At 38.9% G+C, this 15416-nt stretch overlaps 1 protein-coding gene across 1 annotated transcript; it reads right to left on the reverse strand.

Moving 5' to 3' along the window:
• Positions 1–11231: 11231 nt before the first annotated feature.
• On the reverse strand, positions 11232–12167 carry LOC129628923 (olfactory receptor 5AK2-like). Its single transcript, XM_055548560.1, has one exon. It carries the CDS (start codon positions 12165–12167, stop codon positions 11232–11234), a length of 936 nt encoding a protein of 311 aa, XP_055404535.1.
• Between the last annotated feature and the right edge of the window lie 3249 nt (positions 12168–15416).

Consider the following 15416-nt stretch of genomic DNA (forward strand, 5'->3'; position numbering starts at 1 on the left):
ATCTAACCATCTCATCTTCTGCTCCCTCTTCTTTTGCATTCAATCTTTCCCAGCATTAGGATCTTTTCTAATGAGTTGGTTCTTTGCAACAGGTGGCCAAAATATTGGGGCTTCAGCTTCAGCATCAGGTGGTCCTTCCAATGAATAATCAGGGCTGATTTCCTTTAGGGATTGACTGGTTGTTGTCATGAACTCTTCAGTTCCTCTGAGCACTACCTCCCTTGTATCAAGAGGGATATTTGGATGAACTGATATCTCATCACATCTTCAAAACAGTGTGCAAAAAACACTGATGTTAGAGAAACCAGGCTGAAAATATTAAAAAAAAAAAAAAAAGACCATTGCAGAAATAAATTGTGTTCTTCCCTGTAGGTATTTTGTGAAAACCCCAAAGTGGTTCCCTTATGTGTATCATTTTCTTGGTCATTTCCTCAAAGGTTTAGACAAGAAGACAGAAGAATGAAAAGAGGAAACTGCTCCTCCTTAACTGAGTTCATATTGTGGGGAATTAACGGATAAACCTGAAGTCAAGATTATCTTATTTATCATGTTTGTTATTGTCTATCTCATTAACCTTTTGGCAAATCTTGGAATGATTATTTTGATTAGAATGGATCCCCAGCTGCACACACCCATGTACTTTTTCCTCAGCCACCTCTCCTTCTGTGACCTCTGCTATTCCACATCTATTGGCCCCAAGATGCTGTTGGATCTTTTAGCCAAAAAGAGATCAATCTCCTTCTATGGCTGTGCTCTGCAATTTTTGGTCTTCTCTAACTTTATAGATTGTGAGTGTCTCCTGCTGGCAGTGATGGCCTATGACCGGTACAAGGCCATCAGCAGCCCCTTGCTCTATGCGGTCAGCATATCCAGTAGGTTGTGCTCCCTGCTCATAATGGCAGTTTACCTGTTGTTCTAGGAGTTATGAGGTCCAAATCTGGGGCTGACTAGCAATGTTTACTATTTTTATGTACTGTAGTAGGAACTGCTAAACCTTCAGATTGGAGCACACTTATAGCCTCTCCTGTCTGGCTCTGACAAATAGCTTTAGGGTATCAATGGGCAGCTTAGGAATTTGTCTGTAGATGAGAAAACAATACATTGATTTGATAAATCATTAGAAGTCTTATCTTCATGAACATCGATAACCTTATAACTGACATTCTATTATTAAAGTCAGAATAAGAATTTGGTAAATGGGGCATAAGGCAAACTAAGTCATCTCTGTTTCTTTCAAATATCTTGATAAATAAAGACTCACAGCTATAAGTAACCTTTCAGCAAGAAAATAAGCAATAATTTAGCTTCAATTCAACCTTTATGCAAGATGTTTCATTGAGAAAAGTTTATAATGTATATAAATGAATAAAGTTTGGTATCTTCTTTCAAGCAGTTTTGAAGATAGTGGGAGGCAGGACAAGATGTTATACCAGAATATCAAGGACTAGATTTGCTTTAATCATGGTGGGATAATGACATAAACATTGTCAATCATTTTGATTTGCTTTTAATGATTCCAAAATTAAGCCACCTGGCCTGTTTTTTTATCGTTTAGTTGCTAAGTTGTGTCTGACTCTTTTGTGACCCCAGTCTCTAGCCTTCCAGGCTGCTCTGTTCATGAGATTTCCCAGGCAAGAATACTGGAGTGGATTGCCATTTTCTTCTCCAGGGGATCTTCTTAACCCAGGGATTGAACCCAGGTCTCCTGCATTGACAGGTGGATTCCTTACCACTGAGCCACCAATTACCTGGACAACAACTTAAATAAAAGGTGAAAAGTGATTTAACATTATATGGGCACTTTTCCAGCTCACTGAAAGTCAAAAGGATTCATGGGTGTGCACGAGTGTTAAAAAAAAAAAAAAAAGGATGGATATGAAACTATTTTGTCTATTATAAAAGCATTTTTTTTCTTTAAGCACTTTAAGATGCTGCGCAGCCCAGTTTTCACTTGCATTGATTATGAGAGAAAATCTGTTTTTATCCTTACTTTTATTCTATAGTTCACACTGTGTCTTTTTTCTGTCTAGATGCATTTAAGATTTCCTCTTTATTTCTGGTTTTGGAAAATTTGATTATGATGTGCCTTGGTGTAGTTTTTGCCTGTTTATTTTGCTTGAGATTTGTGTGTGTGTGTGTGTGTGATTATTGAATGTGTGGTTTTATAGTTTCATCAAATTTCAAGGTTTTCAGCATTAATTAAAAACTTTTTTTATACCAAACCTGTTTTTCTGGTCCTTCAGGAATTCCAATTATACACATATGTGCCTTGTTGAAGGTGTTCCACGATTCTCTGCTCTGTTGTTCATTTATCATTTTGAGTCATTTTTCTCTTATTTTGAATAGTTTCAATTATTAGGTCTTCAAGATCACTAGCCATTTCTTTTGGAATGTCTAATCTCTAGTTAATCCCATTCAATGCAATTGATTTTTTAAAATCATCAGACACTATGGCTCCAAGCTTGTCCTTCACATCTCTACTTGTCTTTTTTGAACATATGGAACATAGTTAGAATAATTGTTTCTATGTCCTTGATTGATAATTCTGACATTTTTGGCAATTTTGGTCAGTTTTGACAATTGAATTTTGTATTCCTTATGGCATGTTTTCCTGGTTTTTGGCATGTATGGCAATTTTGTATTAGCTAACAGGCATGTGAATTTTAACAAGTGTGTTACTAGGTATTTTCATATACTTATATGGTATAAGTATAGAATGTACTATATATATATATATATAGTATATATATATATATATAAAGTATATATATAAAACTTCATATACTTGTAGGTATTTTCATAGACTTATATGGTATAAGATACCATATAAGATCTGATAGATAGAGTGCCTGATGAGCTATGGAATGAGGTTCGTGACATTGTACAGGAGACAGGGATCAAGACCATCCCCATGGAAAAGAAATGCAAAAAAGAAAAATGGCTGTCTGGGGAGGCCTTACAAATAGCTGTGAAAAGAAGAGAAGTGAAAAGCAAAGGAGAAAAGGAAAGATATAAACATCTGAATGCAGAGTTCCAAAGAATAGCAAGAAGAGATAAGAAAGCCTTCTTCAGCGCAATGCAAAGAAATAGAGGAAAACAACAGAATGGGAAAGACTAGGGATCTCTTCAAGAAAATCAGAGATACCAAAGGAAAATTTCACACAAAGATGGGCTCTACAAAGGACAGAAATGGTATGGACCTAACAGAAGCAGAAGATATTAAGAAGAGGTGGAAAGAATACACAGAAGAACTGTACAAAAAAAATCTTCACGACCCAGATAATCACGATGGTGTGATCACTGACCTAGAGCCAGACATCCTGGAATGTGAAATCAAGTGGGCCTTAGAAAGCATCACTACAAACAAAGCTAGTGGAGGTTATGGAATTCCAGTTGAGCTATTCCAAACCCTGAAAGATGATGCTGTGAAAGTGCTGCACTCAATATGCCAGAAAATTTGGAAAACTCAGCAGTGCCCACAGGACTGAAGAAGGTCAGTTTTCATTCCAATCCCAAAGAAAGGCAATGCCAAGGAATGCTCAAACTACCGCACAATTGCACTCATCTCACATGGCAGCAAAATAATGTTGAAAATTCTCCAAGCCAGGCTTCAACAGTACATGAACCATAAACTTCCAGATGTTCAGCTGGATTTAGAAAAGGCAGGGGAACCAGAGATCAAATAGTCAACATCCGTTGGATCACAGAAAAAGCAAGAGAGTTCCAGGAAAAAAAAAAAAAAAATTCTGCTTTATTAACTATTCCAAAGCCTTTGACTACGTGGATCAAAACAAACTGTGGAAAATTCTGAAAGAGATTGAAATACCAGACCATGTGACCTGCCTCCTGAGAAATCTGTAAACAGGTCAGGAAGCAATAGTTAGAACTGGACATGGAACAAGAGACTGGTTCAAAGTAGGGAAAGGAGTACGTCAGGGCTGTGTACTATCACCCTGCTTATTTAACTTATATGCAGAGTACATCATGAGAAACGCTGGCCGGGTGGAAGCATAAGCTGGAATCAAGATTGCCGGGAGAAATATCAATAATCTGAGATATGCAGATGACACCTGCTTTATGGCAGAAAGCAAAGAAGAACTAAAGAGCCTCTTGATGAAAGTGAAAGAGGAGCATGTGAAAGTGCTGCACTCAATATGCCAGCAAATTTGAAAACTCAGCAGTGGCCACAGGACTGGAAAAGGTCAGTTTTCATTCCAATCCCAAAGAAAGGAAATGCCAAAGAATGCTCAAACTACTGCACAATTGCACTCATCTCACATGCTAGTAAAGCAATGCTCAAAATTCTCCAAGCCAGGCTTCAGCAATATGTGAACCATGAACTTCCTGATGTTCAAGCTGGTTTTAGAAAAGGCAGAGGAACCAGAGATCAAATCGCCAACATCCACTGGATCATGGAAAAAGCAAGAGATTTCCAGAAAAGCATCTATTTCTGCTTTATTGACTATGCCAAAGCCTTTGTCTGTGTGGATCACAATAAACTGCGGAAAATTCTGAAAGAGATGGGAATACCAGATCACATGATCTGCCTCTTGAGAAATTTGTATGCAGGGCAGGAAGCAACAGTTAGAACTGGACATGGAACAACAGACTGGTTCTTAATAGGAAAAGGAGTTTGTCAAGGCTGTAAATTGTCACCCTGCTTATTTAACTTATATGCAGAGTACCTCATGAGAAACCCTGGACTGGAAGAAACACAAGCTGGAATCAAGATTGCTGGGAGAAATATCAATCACCTCAGATATGCAGATGACACCACCCTTATGGCAGAAAGTGAAGAGGAACTCAAAGGCCTCTTGATGAAAGTGAAAGTGGAGAGTGAAAAAGTTGGCTTAAAGCTCAACATTCAGAAAATGAAGATCATGGCATCTGGTCCCATCACTTCATGGGAAATAGATGGGGAAACAGTGGAAACAGTGTCAGACTTGATTTTTCTGGGCTCCAAAATCACTGCAGATGGCGACTGCAGCCATGAAATTAAAAGATGCTTACTCCTTGGAAGGAAAGTTATGACCAACCTAGATAGCGTATTGAAAAGCAGAGACATTACTTTGCCAACAAAGGTCCGTCTAGTGAAGGCTATGGTTTTTCCTGTGGTCATGTATAGATGTGAGAGTTGGACTGTGAAGAAGGCTGAGCACCGAAGAATTGATGCTTTTGAACTGTGGTGTTGGAGAAGACTCTTGAGAGTCCCTTAGACTGCAAGAAGATCCAACCAGTCCATTCTGAAGGAGATCAGCCCTGGGATTTCTTTGGAAGGAATGATGCTAAAGCTGAAACTCCAGTACTTTGGCCACCTCATGCGAAGAGTTGACTCATTGGAAAAGACTCTGATGCTAGGAGGGATTGGGGGCAAAAGGAGAAGGGGATGACAGAGGATGAGATGGCTGGATGGCATCACTGACTCGATGGACTTGAGTCTGGGTGAACTCCGGGAGTTGGTGATGGACATGCTGCGATTCATGGGGTCACAAAGAGTCGGACATGACTGCGCGACTGATCTGATCTGATCTGATCTGATATGTTATAACTATAGAATGTACTATATATATAAAGTATATATATAAAACTTCATATTGCTGTTGCTAAGTCGCTTCCATCGTGTCCAAGTCTGTGCGACCCCATAGACAGCAGCCCACAAGGCTCCACCGTCCCTGGGATTCTCCTGGGAAGAACAGTGGAGTGGGTTGCCATTGCCTTCTCCAATGCATGAAGGTGAAAAGTGAAAGTGAATTCACTCTGTTGTGTCTTACTCTTCGCGGCCCCATGGGCTGCAGCCTTCCAGGCTCCTCCGTCCATGGAATTTTCCAGGCAAGAGTACTGGAGTGGAGTGCCATTGCCTTCTCTAAAAACTTCATATACTTGTAAGTATTTTCATAGACTTATAGGTATAAGTATAAAATGTACTATATACATAAAGTATATATATAAAACTTCATATAATTATAGGTATTTTCATAGACTTTTATGGTATAAGTATAAAATGTACTATATGATAAAGTATATATATAAAACTTCATATACTTATAAATATTCTTGGGCTTTGCTCTGGAACACCGTTAAGTGGCTTGGAAATTGCTTGCTCCGTCTGAGTCTTGGTTTGTAGATTTGCTAGTTGTGACTGGAGTAGGGTTTATTTTAGGGCTACTGAGGCAAGTCCTTTCTGTGTGCTCTACCCAAAGCAATGTATCATGTATCTTGAGTTTTGGGTGGTGGGAACAGATGGTATTCCCAGCCTTGTGTGAGCATCAAGCACTGTTATCTATAATCTATTCAGTATTTCTTTCCCTCCCTCAAATTATTTCCTCATGTGTGTACTGAGAAGGCAATGGCACCCCACTTCAGTACTCTTGCCTGGAAAACCCCATGGACGGAGGAGCCTGGTAGGCTGCAGTCCATGCAGTCGCTAGGAGTCAGACACAACTGAGTGACTTCCCTTTCACTTTCCACTTTCATGCATTGGAGAAGGAAATGGCAACCCACTCCAGTACTCTTGCCTGGAGAATCCCAGGGATGGAGGAGCCTGATGGGCTGCTGTCTATGGGGTCTCACAGAGTCGGACACGACTGACGTGACTTAGTAGCAGTAGCAGTACCGATTAGTACTCAGCTAACTAACTGATGGTCTTCCCTGGTGGCTCAAATGGTAAAGAATCCACCAGCATTGTAGGAGATATGGGTTTAATCCTGAGTCAGGAAGATTCCCTGGAAAAGGGAATGGCTACCCACCCCAGTGTCCTTGCCTGGAGAATTCCATGGACTGAGGAACCTGGGGGGCTATAGACCCTGGGGTCACAGAGTTGGACACGACTGAGCAACCAAAACTTGCACTTTCACAAGTAACTGATGAGGGATCTTCTGCAGATCTCGGGGTTCTTTCTCTGTACAACTCACTTTCTTCAGCATTCTATTATGCAAACTTTAGTTGCCTTGCCTTCTCCAAAATTTTAGCTCCATTTCCTTTAGGAAGTCCACTAAACATTTCCTGAGTCTTCCCTTGCTGCACCGTGGTCTAAGAACTTAAAACAGAAAGCTGGGGAAATTTTAGGGCTTATTTGTTTTTAGCTTCTCAGGAACCACTGTCCTTTATTGCCTGATGTACAGTGTCTTGCAGACTAGTATTTCATATATTTTGTCCAGCTTTTCTTGTTTCCGGCAGGAGGATAAATCTAGTTCCTGTTACTCTATGTCAAGCAGAAATGGGAGTTTTGGAAGGGACTTTTAGCTGGATGAATAAAACCTATGTTCTAAAATTGTCCAAATTATATTGCATCCTATTATATTGTATTTAAAGCAACTTTGAGGCTTTATCTTATATTGCTTGCAATGGAAAATGGATAGGCTTTGAAGCTGGAAAGTTCTAGATTTGAATCTTAGAACTGCCATTTAATATTTAATAGATATGTGGTTTAATAGACCTGTAAGTTTCCTCAACCTCAGATTGATAACCTTATTTGATAAAATAAGGTGGAAAAAGTTTACCTGAAACACAAAGATTCTATGCATTACTGGTTTTTTTAATAGCAAAAAATTGACAATAGATAGGGTGATACTGAAACAAACCAGAGTTAATTCATAGTTTGTACCTTCATGAAACAGCTAATAAGAAAGAGAGAAATCTATATTATCCTTAGGGAAAATGTTAATGACATACTGTTAAGTGGGTAAAGCATTTTTCAGAAAAACAAGTGGAGTGTGAACTGATTTTTAATTTAAAAATTTCTGTGTGTGTGTTTACATGAAGAGAACACCATCTGGAAGGATATATGAACAATTTAAGTAAGTTGATGAGTTGGAAGTAGGGCTAGGTTTTTTTAACTTTGAAAAAAACTTTTAAATGCAACTTTTTTTTTTAACCAGTTATATTAAAAAAAAAATGAAAAATAGCCAGTAGAAATCTGCTATATAACACAGGGAGCCCAGCCTGGCACTCTGTGATGACCTAGAGGGATGGGATGGGGAGTTTGAAGTGGGCTCAGGTGGGAGGGGATATATATACATATGAAGTGAAGTGAAGTGAAGTGAAGTCGCTCAGTTTGCAAACCCATGGATTGTAGCCCACAAGGCTCCTCAGGCCATGGGATTTTCATTACATATAATTATGACTAATTTGTGTTGTTGTATGGCAGAAAGTTAAAGTTAGTCACTCAGTCATGTCTGACTCTTTGTGACCCCATGGACTGTAGCCCACCAGGCTCTTCTGTCCATGGAATTCTCCAGGCAAGAATACTGGAGTGGCGATCTATTTCACATATGATAATATACATGTTTCAATGCTATTCTCTCAAATCATCCCACCCTCGCCTTCTCCCACAGTCCAGGTCCGATGTATGAGTCAGGGTGCTCAGGGCTGGTGCACCAGGATGACCCTGAGGGATGAGATGGGGAGGGTGGTGGGAGGGAAGTTCAGGATGGGGAACACATGTACACCCATGGCTGATTCATGTGAATGTATGGCAAAACCCACCACAATATTGTAAAGTAATTAGACTCCAATTAAGATTAAAAAAATCTAGAGAAAGCAAACTGTGATGGAGGGAGTCAGATCAGGGGATATCTGGGGATATGTATATAGGAAAGGATTGACTGTAACGGACCAGGAAGGAATTTTTTGGGGTGATGTCAATTTTATGTTTTGATTTGGGTGGTGGTCACATAATAATATACATTTCTCATGAATTACTGACTTGTACAATGACAAAGTACACATTTTACTGAATGTAAATCATATCTGTATAAAAGTGATTACATTTTTTTAGACAAAAAAAAAAAAAAAGAAAGAAAATACTGGAGTGGGTTGCCATGCCCTTCTCCAGGGGATCTTCCCAGCCCAGGGCTCGAACCCAGTTCTCCCACATTGCAGGCAGACTCTTTACCGACTGAGCCCCTAGGGAAGCCATATGGCAGAAACCAACGCATTATTGTAAAGCAATTATCCTCCAGTAAAAAAAATGGACCCATATTAATTTCTTTTTGCAACAAAAACAGATAACAACAGAAGTAAAGTTGAAGAGAAATAATAGATGTGCCTGCCACAGTTCCAACTGTCTATGCCCACACTGTCTATGCCCACACTGTCTGTTTATGCCCACTAGCCAACAAGCTGCAGAAGCACATACATAGTCCCTGGAGGGACCAGAGTGCTGGATAAGAGGAGCCTGGGAAGGCTTCTTGCAGGATTTAGGCCTGTGCTGGGTGAGTTTAAGAAGGATTTAGGAAGTTATTTTTAGGAATTCAGTGATTGAATATTTTGATAATTTGTACCTAAGAGGTGAGAAAATTAAAGTGAGTAAAGAAGGAGCATTTACTCGTTTCATTTGGAAAAGGGAAGTGTTTAGCTATTTTTCTGGTTGCTAAGAGTCCTTATCTCACTCCTATTTCAGACAAACTCACAGGGTGGCCCTTTTTTATGTCTTGGCCCATCTCAGTCATGGAGTGGCCTTCTCTGTTTATTGTTCAGATTCTGTACGGGTTGTTTATGTTAGGTTGGGAACATTTTAAGCTAATATTTTAGCTGTCATCTTCAGGGCCATTCTGTGATTTATCCATGCCATTAGTAATTTTCTTTCTCCATTTATAGTTTCTTTTGCTGATGATAAGATGGCTCTGTTCACTCTTAGGGTTAATTATGCTAGCATATTGGCTCTAATCCTACAGATTTTACTCTCATCTTCATATTCCAGAATTATGCAAAGCTAAATACGAAACACGCAACCTGTCTTTAGATTTTCTTCCCAGACTAGGGCAGGCTGGCTACCCACCAGATGAATTCCCCACGGAGAGAGTTCATAGCTAAAGTCTATGAGATTACTACTTGTTCCCTTGAGTGTCTGTGACTACAGGTGCTGAGACAGGATCAAAGGAAAAAACCTTTATTAATTAGTTTTCTTCAGAAGGAGAGAGGAGTTTCCCAGAGGGGAAAGTTTTCATGTTGCAAATCTTCAGAGAGTTCTTATCGACTCTGAGTGTGTGTGTGTGTGCGTGATGAAATTGTTCTTGTAATATCTGTCATATCCATGTTGAAAGTCCTTGTTACTACTTATTGGAATAGGAAATGGCAACCTATTCCAATATTCTTACCTGGAAAATTCCATGGACAGAGGGACCTGGTGGGCTTCAGGCTATAGGACTGCAAAGAGCCAGACACAACTGAGCAACTGAACACACACACACACACACACACTCATTACTTTGAACTTTTATCTAGAATTTATGAGTGCAGGGAACTACAATTTCTATGCATTATCTTTTCTGTTCTTGACAAAGAAGCCAACAAGCACATTGAAAAATCTCATGAGATATGTGTTACTAGGAGAAAGAAGGCTTGAAAAATCAGTTAACTTCCAAAAAAAAACACTTCTGGGGAACAGCATGGTTGGGACATAAACCACATTCCAAAAGATTCTAAATCTTGTCCTCTTAAATTAAAATAAATAAATTTAAATAAAAAAAGAAAAAAAACTGCTTTCTAGTGGAGCTTGCAATTAAAGCATCTACAATTCTAGTATCTACAATTCCATTTATATAGATACTTAAAGATATTGGGCTCCATCTGATATTACTGAATTGATATCTCCAGGACTGGGGTGTAGTAATTGACACTATAAAAGCTTTTCCTGGTCATTTGAATGCTGCTAGCCACAGACTGCTATTTGGAGACCATAAAGGTAGGCTATATCCTCACATAACTTACAGTTAGAAAGCTGTTCATCGTATTTTTTTTTTAAATCATCATTCATCCATCCATCTGGTCCATTCAATATTCATAGACTACCTACTGTGTCTAAGGCTCTATACCAGATGTTAAAAGGTCATGAAAGAAAGTGTTTTTCAACTGCTTATAAATGACAGTAAAGAGCTTATATTTAATAAATATTTTAGATAGGAAGTGATAAATAAATAATATTTATTGATACAAGAGAAGCACTATGGGTTTAACGGAAGGAGAAATTACTCCCAGGGGCAGAAATTGGCAGGAAACAGTGCTAACAGTGTGTGGGAGCATCCTTTTTCCTTACATCACAGCGATTAATAGGCATTGTTATTCTTTTTCAGTTTTTGCCAGTCATATTGGTGTAAGGTGGCTATCTTACTGTTACTTTAAATTTCAGATCCATGTTAATAAGTTGAGCAACTTTATGTTGTTTGGCTTTTTGTTTTGATTTCTTAAAAACTGGCACTGTTCGTGTTGTGTAGAGAACCAGAAATCAAGGATTAAACCTGAAGTATTTTTTTTCCTATCCCTTTCAGGGCTTCTCTCACATCTTGGTTCCTCAGGCTGTAGACAAGGGGGTTTAACATGGGGATCACAACCCCATAAAACACAGAAGCCGTTTTTTCTTGCTCTTGAGACTCTGTGGCACGATGGTGCAGATACATGTAAGAGAGCGTCCCATAGAAAATGGTGACAGCTGTCAGGTGCGAAGCACGCGTGGAGAAGGCTTTCTTCTTCCCTGCGGCAGAAGAGATCTTCAGGATGGCAGCCAGGATAAACATGTAGGAAAAGATGATAACTGACATGGTGAGCGTCAAGTTAGACCCCACAGAGGCTGCTAGTACCATGATGTTGAAATAAATGTCGGAGCATGAGAGGGCCAGAATTGGGGGCTCATCACAGAAAAAGTGATTAATTTTATTGGATTTGCAAAAGTTCAGTGAGAAAGTAAAACCTGCATTTACAGAGGCATTTAGGAAACCCATGAAGTATGAACCAATCAAGAGTTGAATGCAGACCCTCCGGGACATGATTGTTGGATAATGGAGAGGGTTGCAGATGGCCACGTGACGGTCCACTGCCATAGCTGCCAGGATGTAGCTGTCACTTGTTATAAAAGTCCCATAGACTAGTAATTGCACCATACATCCCATGAATGAGATGGATTTTTTTGTGCCCACAAAATTCTGCAACATTTTGGGCGTGATAGCAGAGGTATAACAAAGATCAACAAAAGCCAAGTTTTGGAGGAAAAAGTACATGGGGGTGTGAAGGAAAGAGTCAGTCTTGATGAGGAGGATCATGCCAATGTTACCCACCAGGGTGGCCACATAGATCACTAGAAATGCTGTGAAGAGGACATGCCAGTACTTGGGTTGACCAGCGAATCCCAGGAGAATGAATTCAGTCATTTCAGTGCCATTGTTCTGCTCCATGGCTGGTAAAATTAAATATCAGTTGAAAAGTGGCAAAGAAAGAAGAACTGAGAAAGGGAAGGCCATTGTGATTCTTAGACTGATTCTGGAATTGGAAATGCCATAATATTTGGTTTTTCAGTGGGATCAAAGCATATTTCCTGCGGCATAATTTACTTGGACTTTAAAGGCTAACATACAGGTGGCCGAAGCTTGCTCCCCAACTTCGAGAACTTGACACACAGTTTGGGGAAATTGCCAGGGACTGGAAGCTGTGTTCTCAGCTTCTGGTTCATAAATATGTCTTAGAAAGATCATATAGAAACATTTTTATTTATGTTTGCTTCCTTTTGCTCACCATATAATTTTATTAATAGGCTACAATATACCAAAAGACAAACTCTTTTATCCAAAAATCTTGACACATCTGTAGAATTCTGTGCAATTTTGCTCCACTTTACTCCCTGTCCACATCTTACATCTCTTATTTCCTTGCTATTATGCACCCAGCACCCCTGACTCCTCTTGTTCCTGCTCTCCTCCATTTCTGGCTCCTCCGGTCTGGCATGTTCCTCCTCCTGCCTTAAATAATCTGTGGTTCATTTTCTATTTCTATCAGCATTTCCATTGCTAGCTCTTACTTTTCCAGTGGTCTCAGTTTGAACGACTTTTCCTCCAGGATTATTTTCACACAAATGTATCATTTCCTCCTGCCATGGGTCTTGTTCCTTAGGATTTACATCAGTTTTAGTAATTATTTGTAAGATTATTTCTCCATCTTTGCTTAGTTTCTATTTTCTCATAGATTGTAGGTTCCAAGAACACAGCCATTAGGGAAAGTTCCTACCTCTACAAACAGTGATTAACTGGATACATGAATAAATGAATGAGTGAAAGAATCAATGAATGAAGAGATTTATGAGATGTAGGAAAACAGCTATTTAAGTCACATGGAGTTTTATCAAAATCCGTGCACACTGCTTTGTTTTCTTTCAAGATGGTGCATTTATTTATTTTTCTTTAGTATGCCTCTCTGATTCAAAGAGCTGAAACACACAGCTAGGATCAAAAAGAAGTTAAACATTCACACTTTCTTTGGTTTATTTTTCTTTTGAATAATTACCGTGTGTTTACTCTGGGCGAGACACAGAGTAGTTGCTGACAAACCAGTTTGGCGCCTATGCCTTTAGCGTTGACATTGCTCTTGCTTGGTTGCCACTACATAACATCTCTCACTGTCCTTGGCAGTTTTCTTTGCTGTAAAGTCCACTTTGTGTGATATCAATAGAGCCACTGTTTCAATCCTCTGATTAGTCTTTTCACTCTAAATCTTTCCCTTTCTTTAAACAAATGTATATCATTACTTTATTTTATTTTATTTTTTTTTATTTTATTTTTTAACTTTACAATATTGTATTGGTTTTGCCATATATCAACATGAATCCACCACAGGTATACACGTGTTCCCCATCCTGAACCCTCCTCCCTCCTCCCTCCCCGTACCATCACTCTGGGTCATCCCAGTGCACCAGCCCCAAGCATCCAGTATTGTGCATTGAACCTGGACTGACGATTCGTATCATATATGATATTATATATGTTTCAGTATGGACTCTGTGGGAGAGGGAGAGGGTGGGATGATTTGGGAGAATGGCACTGAAACATGTATATCATTACTTTGAAATGATACACAGCATATAGTTCCAACATGTTTTCCTATCCAGTCAACTCTTTCTTTTAACTGAACTAAAAGGAAGAATCTTGGAATATAAAGAAATTAGAGAGAGCATAGAAAGAGCAAAGATATGGATAAACACAATAGACTTACCTTCTCTTAAGTTTTATAAACTATGTTTGACAGCTAAAATAAAAACTTTGACCCTGTATAATGTGGTTCTCAGTGTATGTGGAAGGAATATTTATGACAAGTATTAATACATTCCAAATAGAGAGAGTAAAGAGATGCAAAGGGAAATAAGGTTTCCACATTCATTCAAACTGATAAAATATTTTTGACAAAAGACTCATTTCCAGAGTGTATAAAAAACTGTCAATCTCAACGTTAAAAAAAAAAAAGTAAAAGTGGGTAATGACATAGGCGATTCACCAAAGAGGGCTACAATAGATAGGCAAGCACATGAAAAGATGTCCAATATCATTAGACAACAGGAAAATGCAAATTTAGAATAAAATGAGATATCACTACACATCCAATGGAATGGCCAAAATAAAAAAGAGTGACGATACCAAAAAATTGTGTCATAACAGCTTCGTTTGTAATAACCCCAAACTGTAAACAGCCAAAATGTCCTCCAATAGGTGACTGGTTAAGGAAATGGTGGTGCATCCATACTGTGAAATATTGCTCATCAATAAAGAGACGTGGATTATTGACACTTTCAAAAATTGGATGAATGTCAAAAGTATTCTGCTAAGAGAAAAAGAGCCAACCTTAAAGAAGGTCATGTAGCATCAGATGTTCCCTTTTCTCTAATATTTTCAAAATGACAGAATTATAGGGATGGAGAACAGATTGTCAGAGTGGTGTCAGAAGGGAATTGGTGTGATTCCAAGGCACAGCACGAGGGAGGTCTACTGGAATATGACATAGGGTACATCCACATCTTGATAGTAGTGGTAGTAACACAGATCTACAGATGTGACCAAATGGCATAGAGCTATACACACACAGTCACATATACCAATATAAAAATCCTGTTTGATGTCCTACTATAATTATGTAAGATACAGCCTTGGAAGGAAAACTTGGTAAAGAACACATGGGACCTCTTGGTACTATCTTTGAAACTTTTTGTAAATGCATGCTTATTTCAAAACAAAACTTCATGAAAATGAAGAAGAAGGGGGAAAAGTAAAGCCTGTTTTGCAGAATCACGAAGATCAATAAGTAAATTTATGTAAACTTCCCAGCAAACAGGCAGGTTTGAATTAGTGTTTATCAAGTAGCCATCATAACACATGCAAATAATACATTAAGGGTGTAAATACTGACTGATCTATTGATCAATTGAGTCATTTCATTATTTAATCACTGATGTCCTTATCCAGGCAATGCTCAGCCCAGCTGAGTTCCCTTACTCCATTTCCAGTCTATTCCTACTGGTCCTGGGGCACATGGAACTTTGGCCCTGACCCTTCTCTCAGCCACTTCTTGGACACACAGCAATGATACGCAGCTGATGCTGAAAAATGGAAATTATGTGGCTTTACTTACTTAGGAATGGCCTCCAGATTCTCTTCCTGCAACTG

Source organism: Bubalus kerabau, chromosome 15, assembly GCF_029407905.1.
Source record: "Bubalus kerabau isolate K-KA32 ecotype Philippines breed swamp buffalo chromosome 15, PCC_UOA_SB_1v2, whole genome shotgun sequence".
Taxonomy (NCBI): Eukaryota; Metazoa; Chordata; class Mammalia; order Artiodactyla; family Bovidae; genus Bubalus; species Bubalus kerabau.

What these genes read in the sequence shown, in the direction of transcription:
- LOC129628923 (XM_055548560.1), bottom strand. Translation starts at nt 12,167, where the DNA reads ATGGAGCAGAACAATGGCACTGAAATGACTGAATTCATTCTCCTGGGA.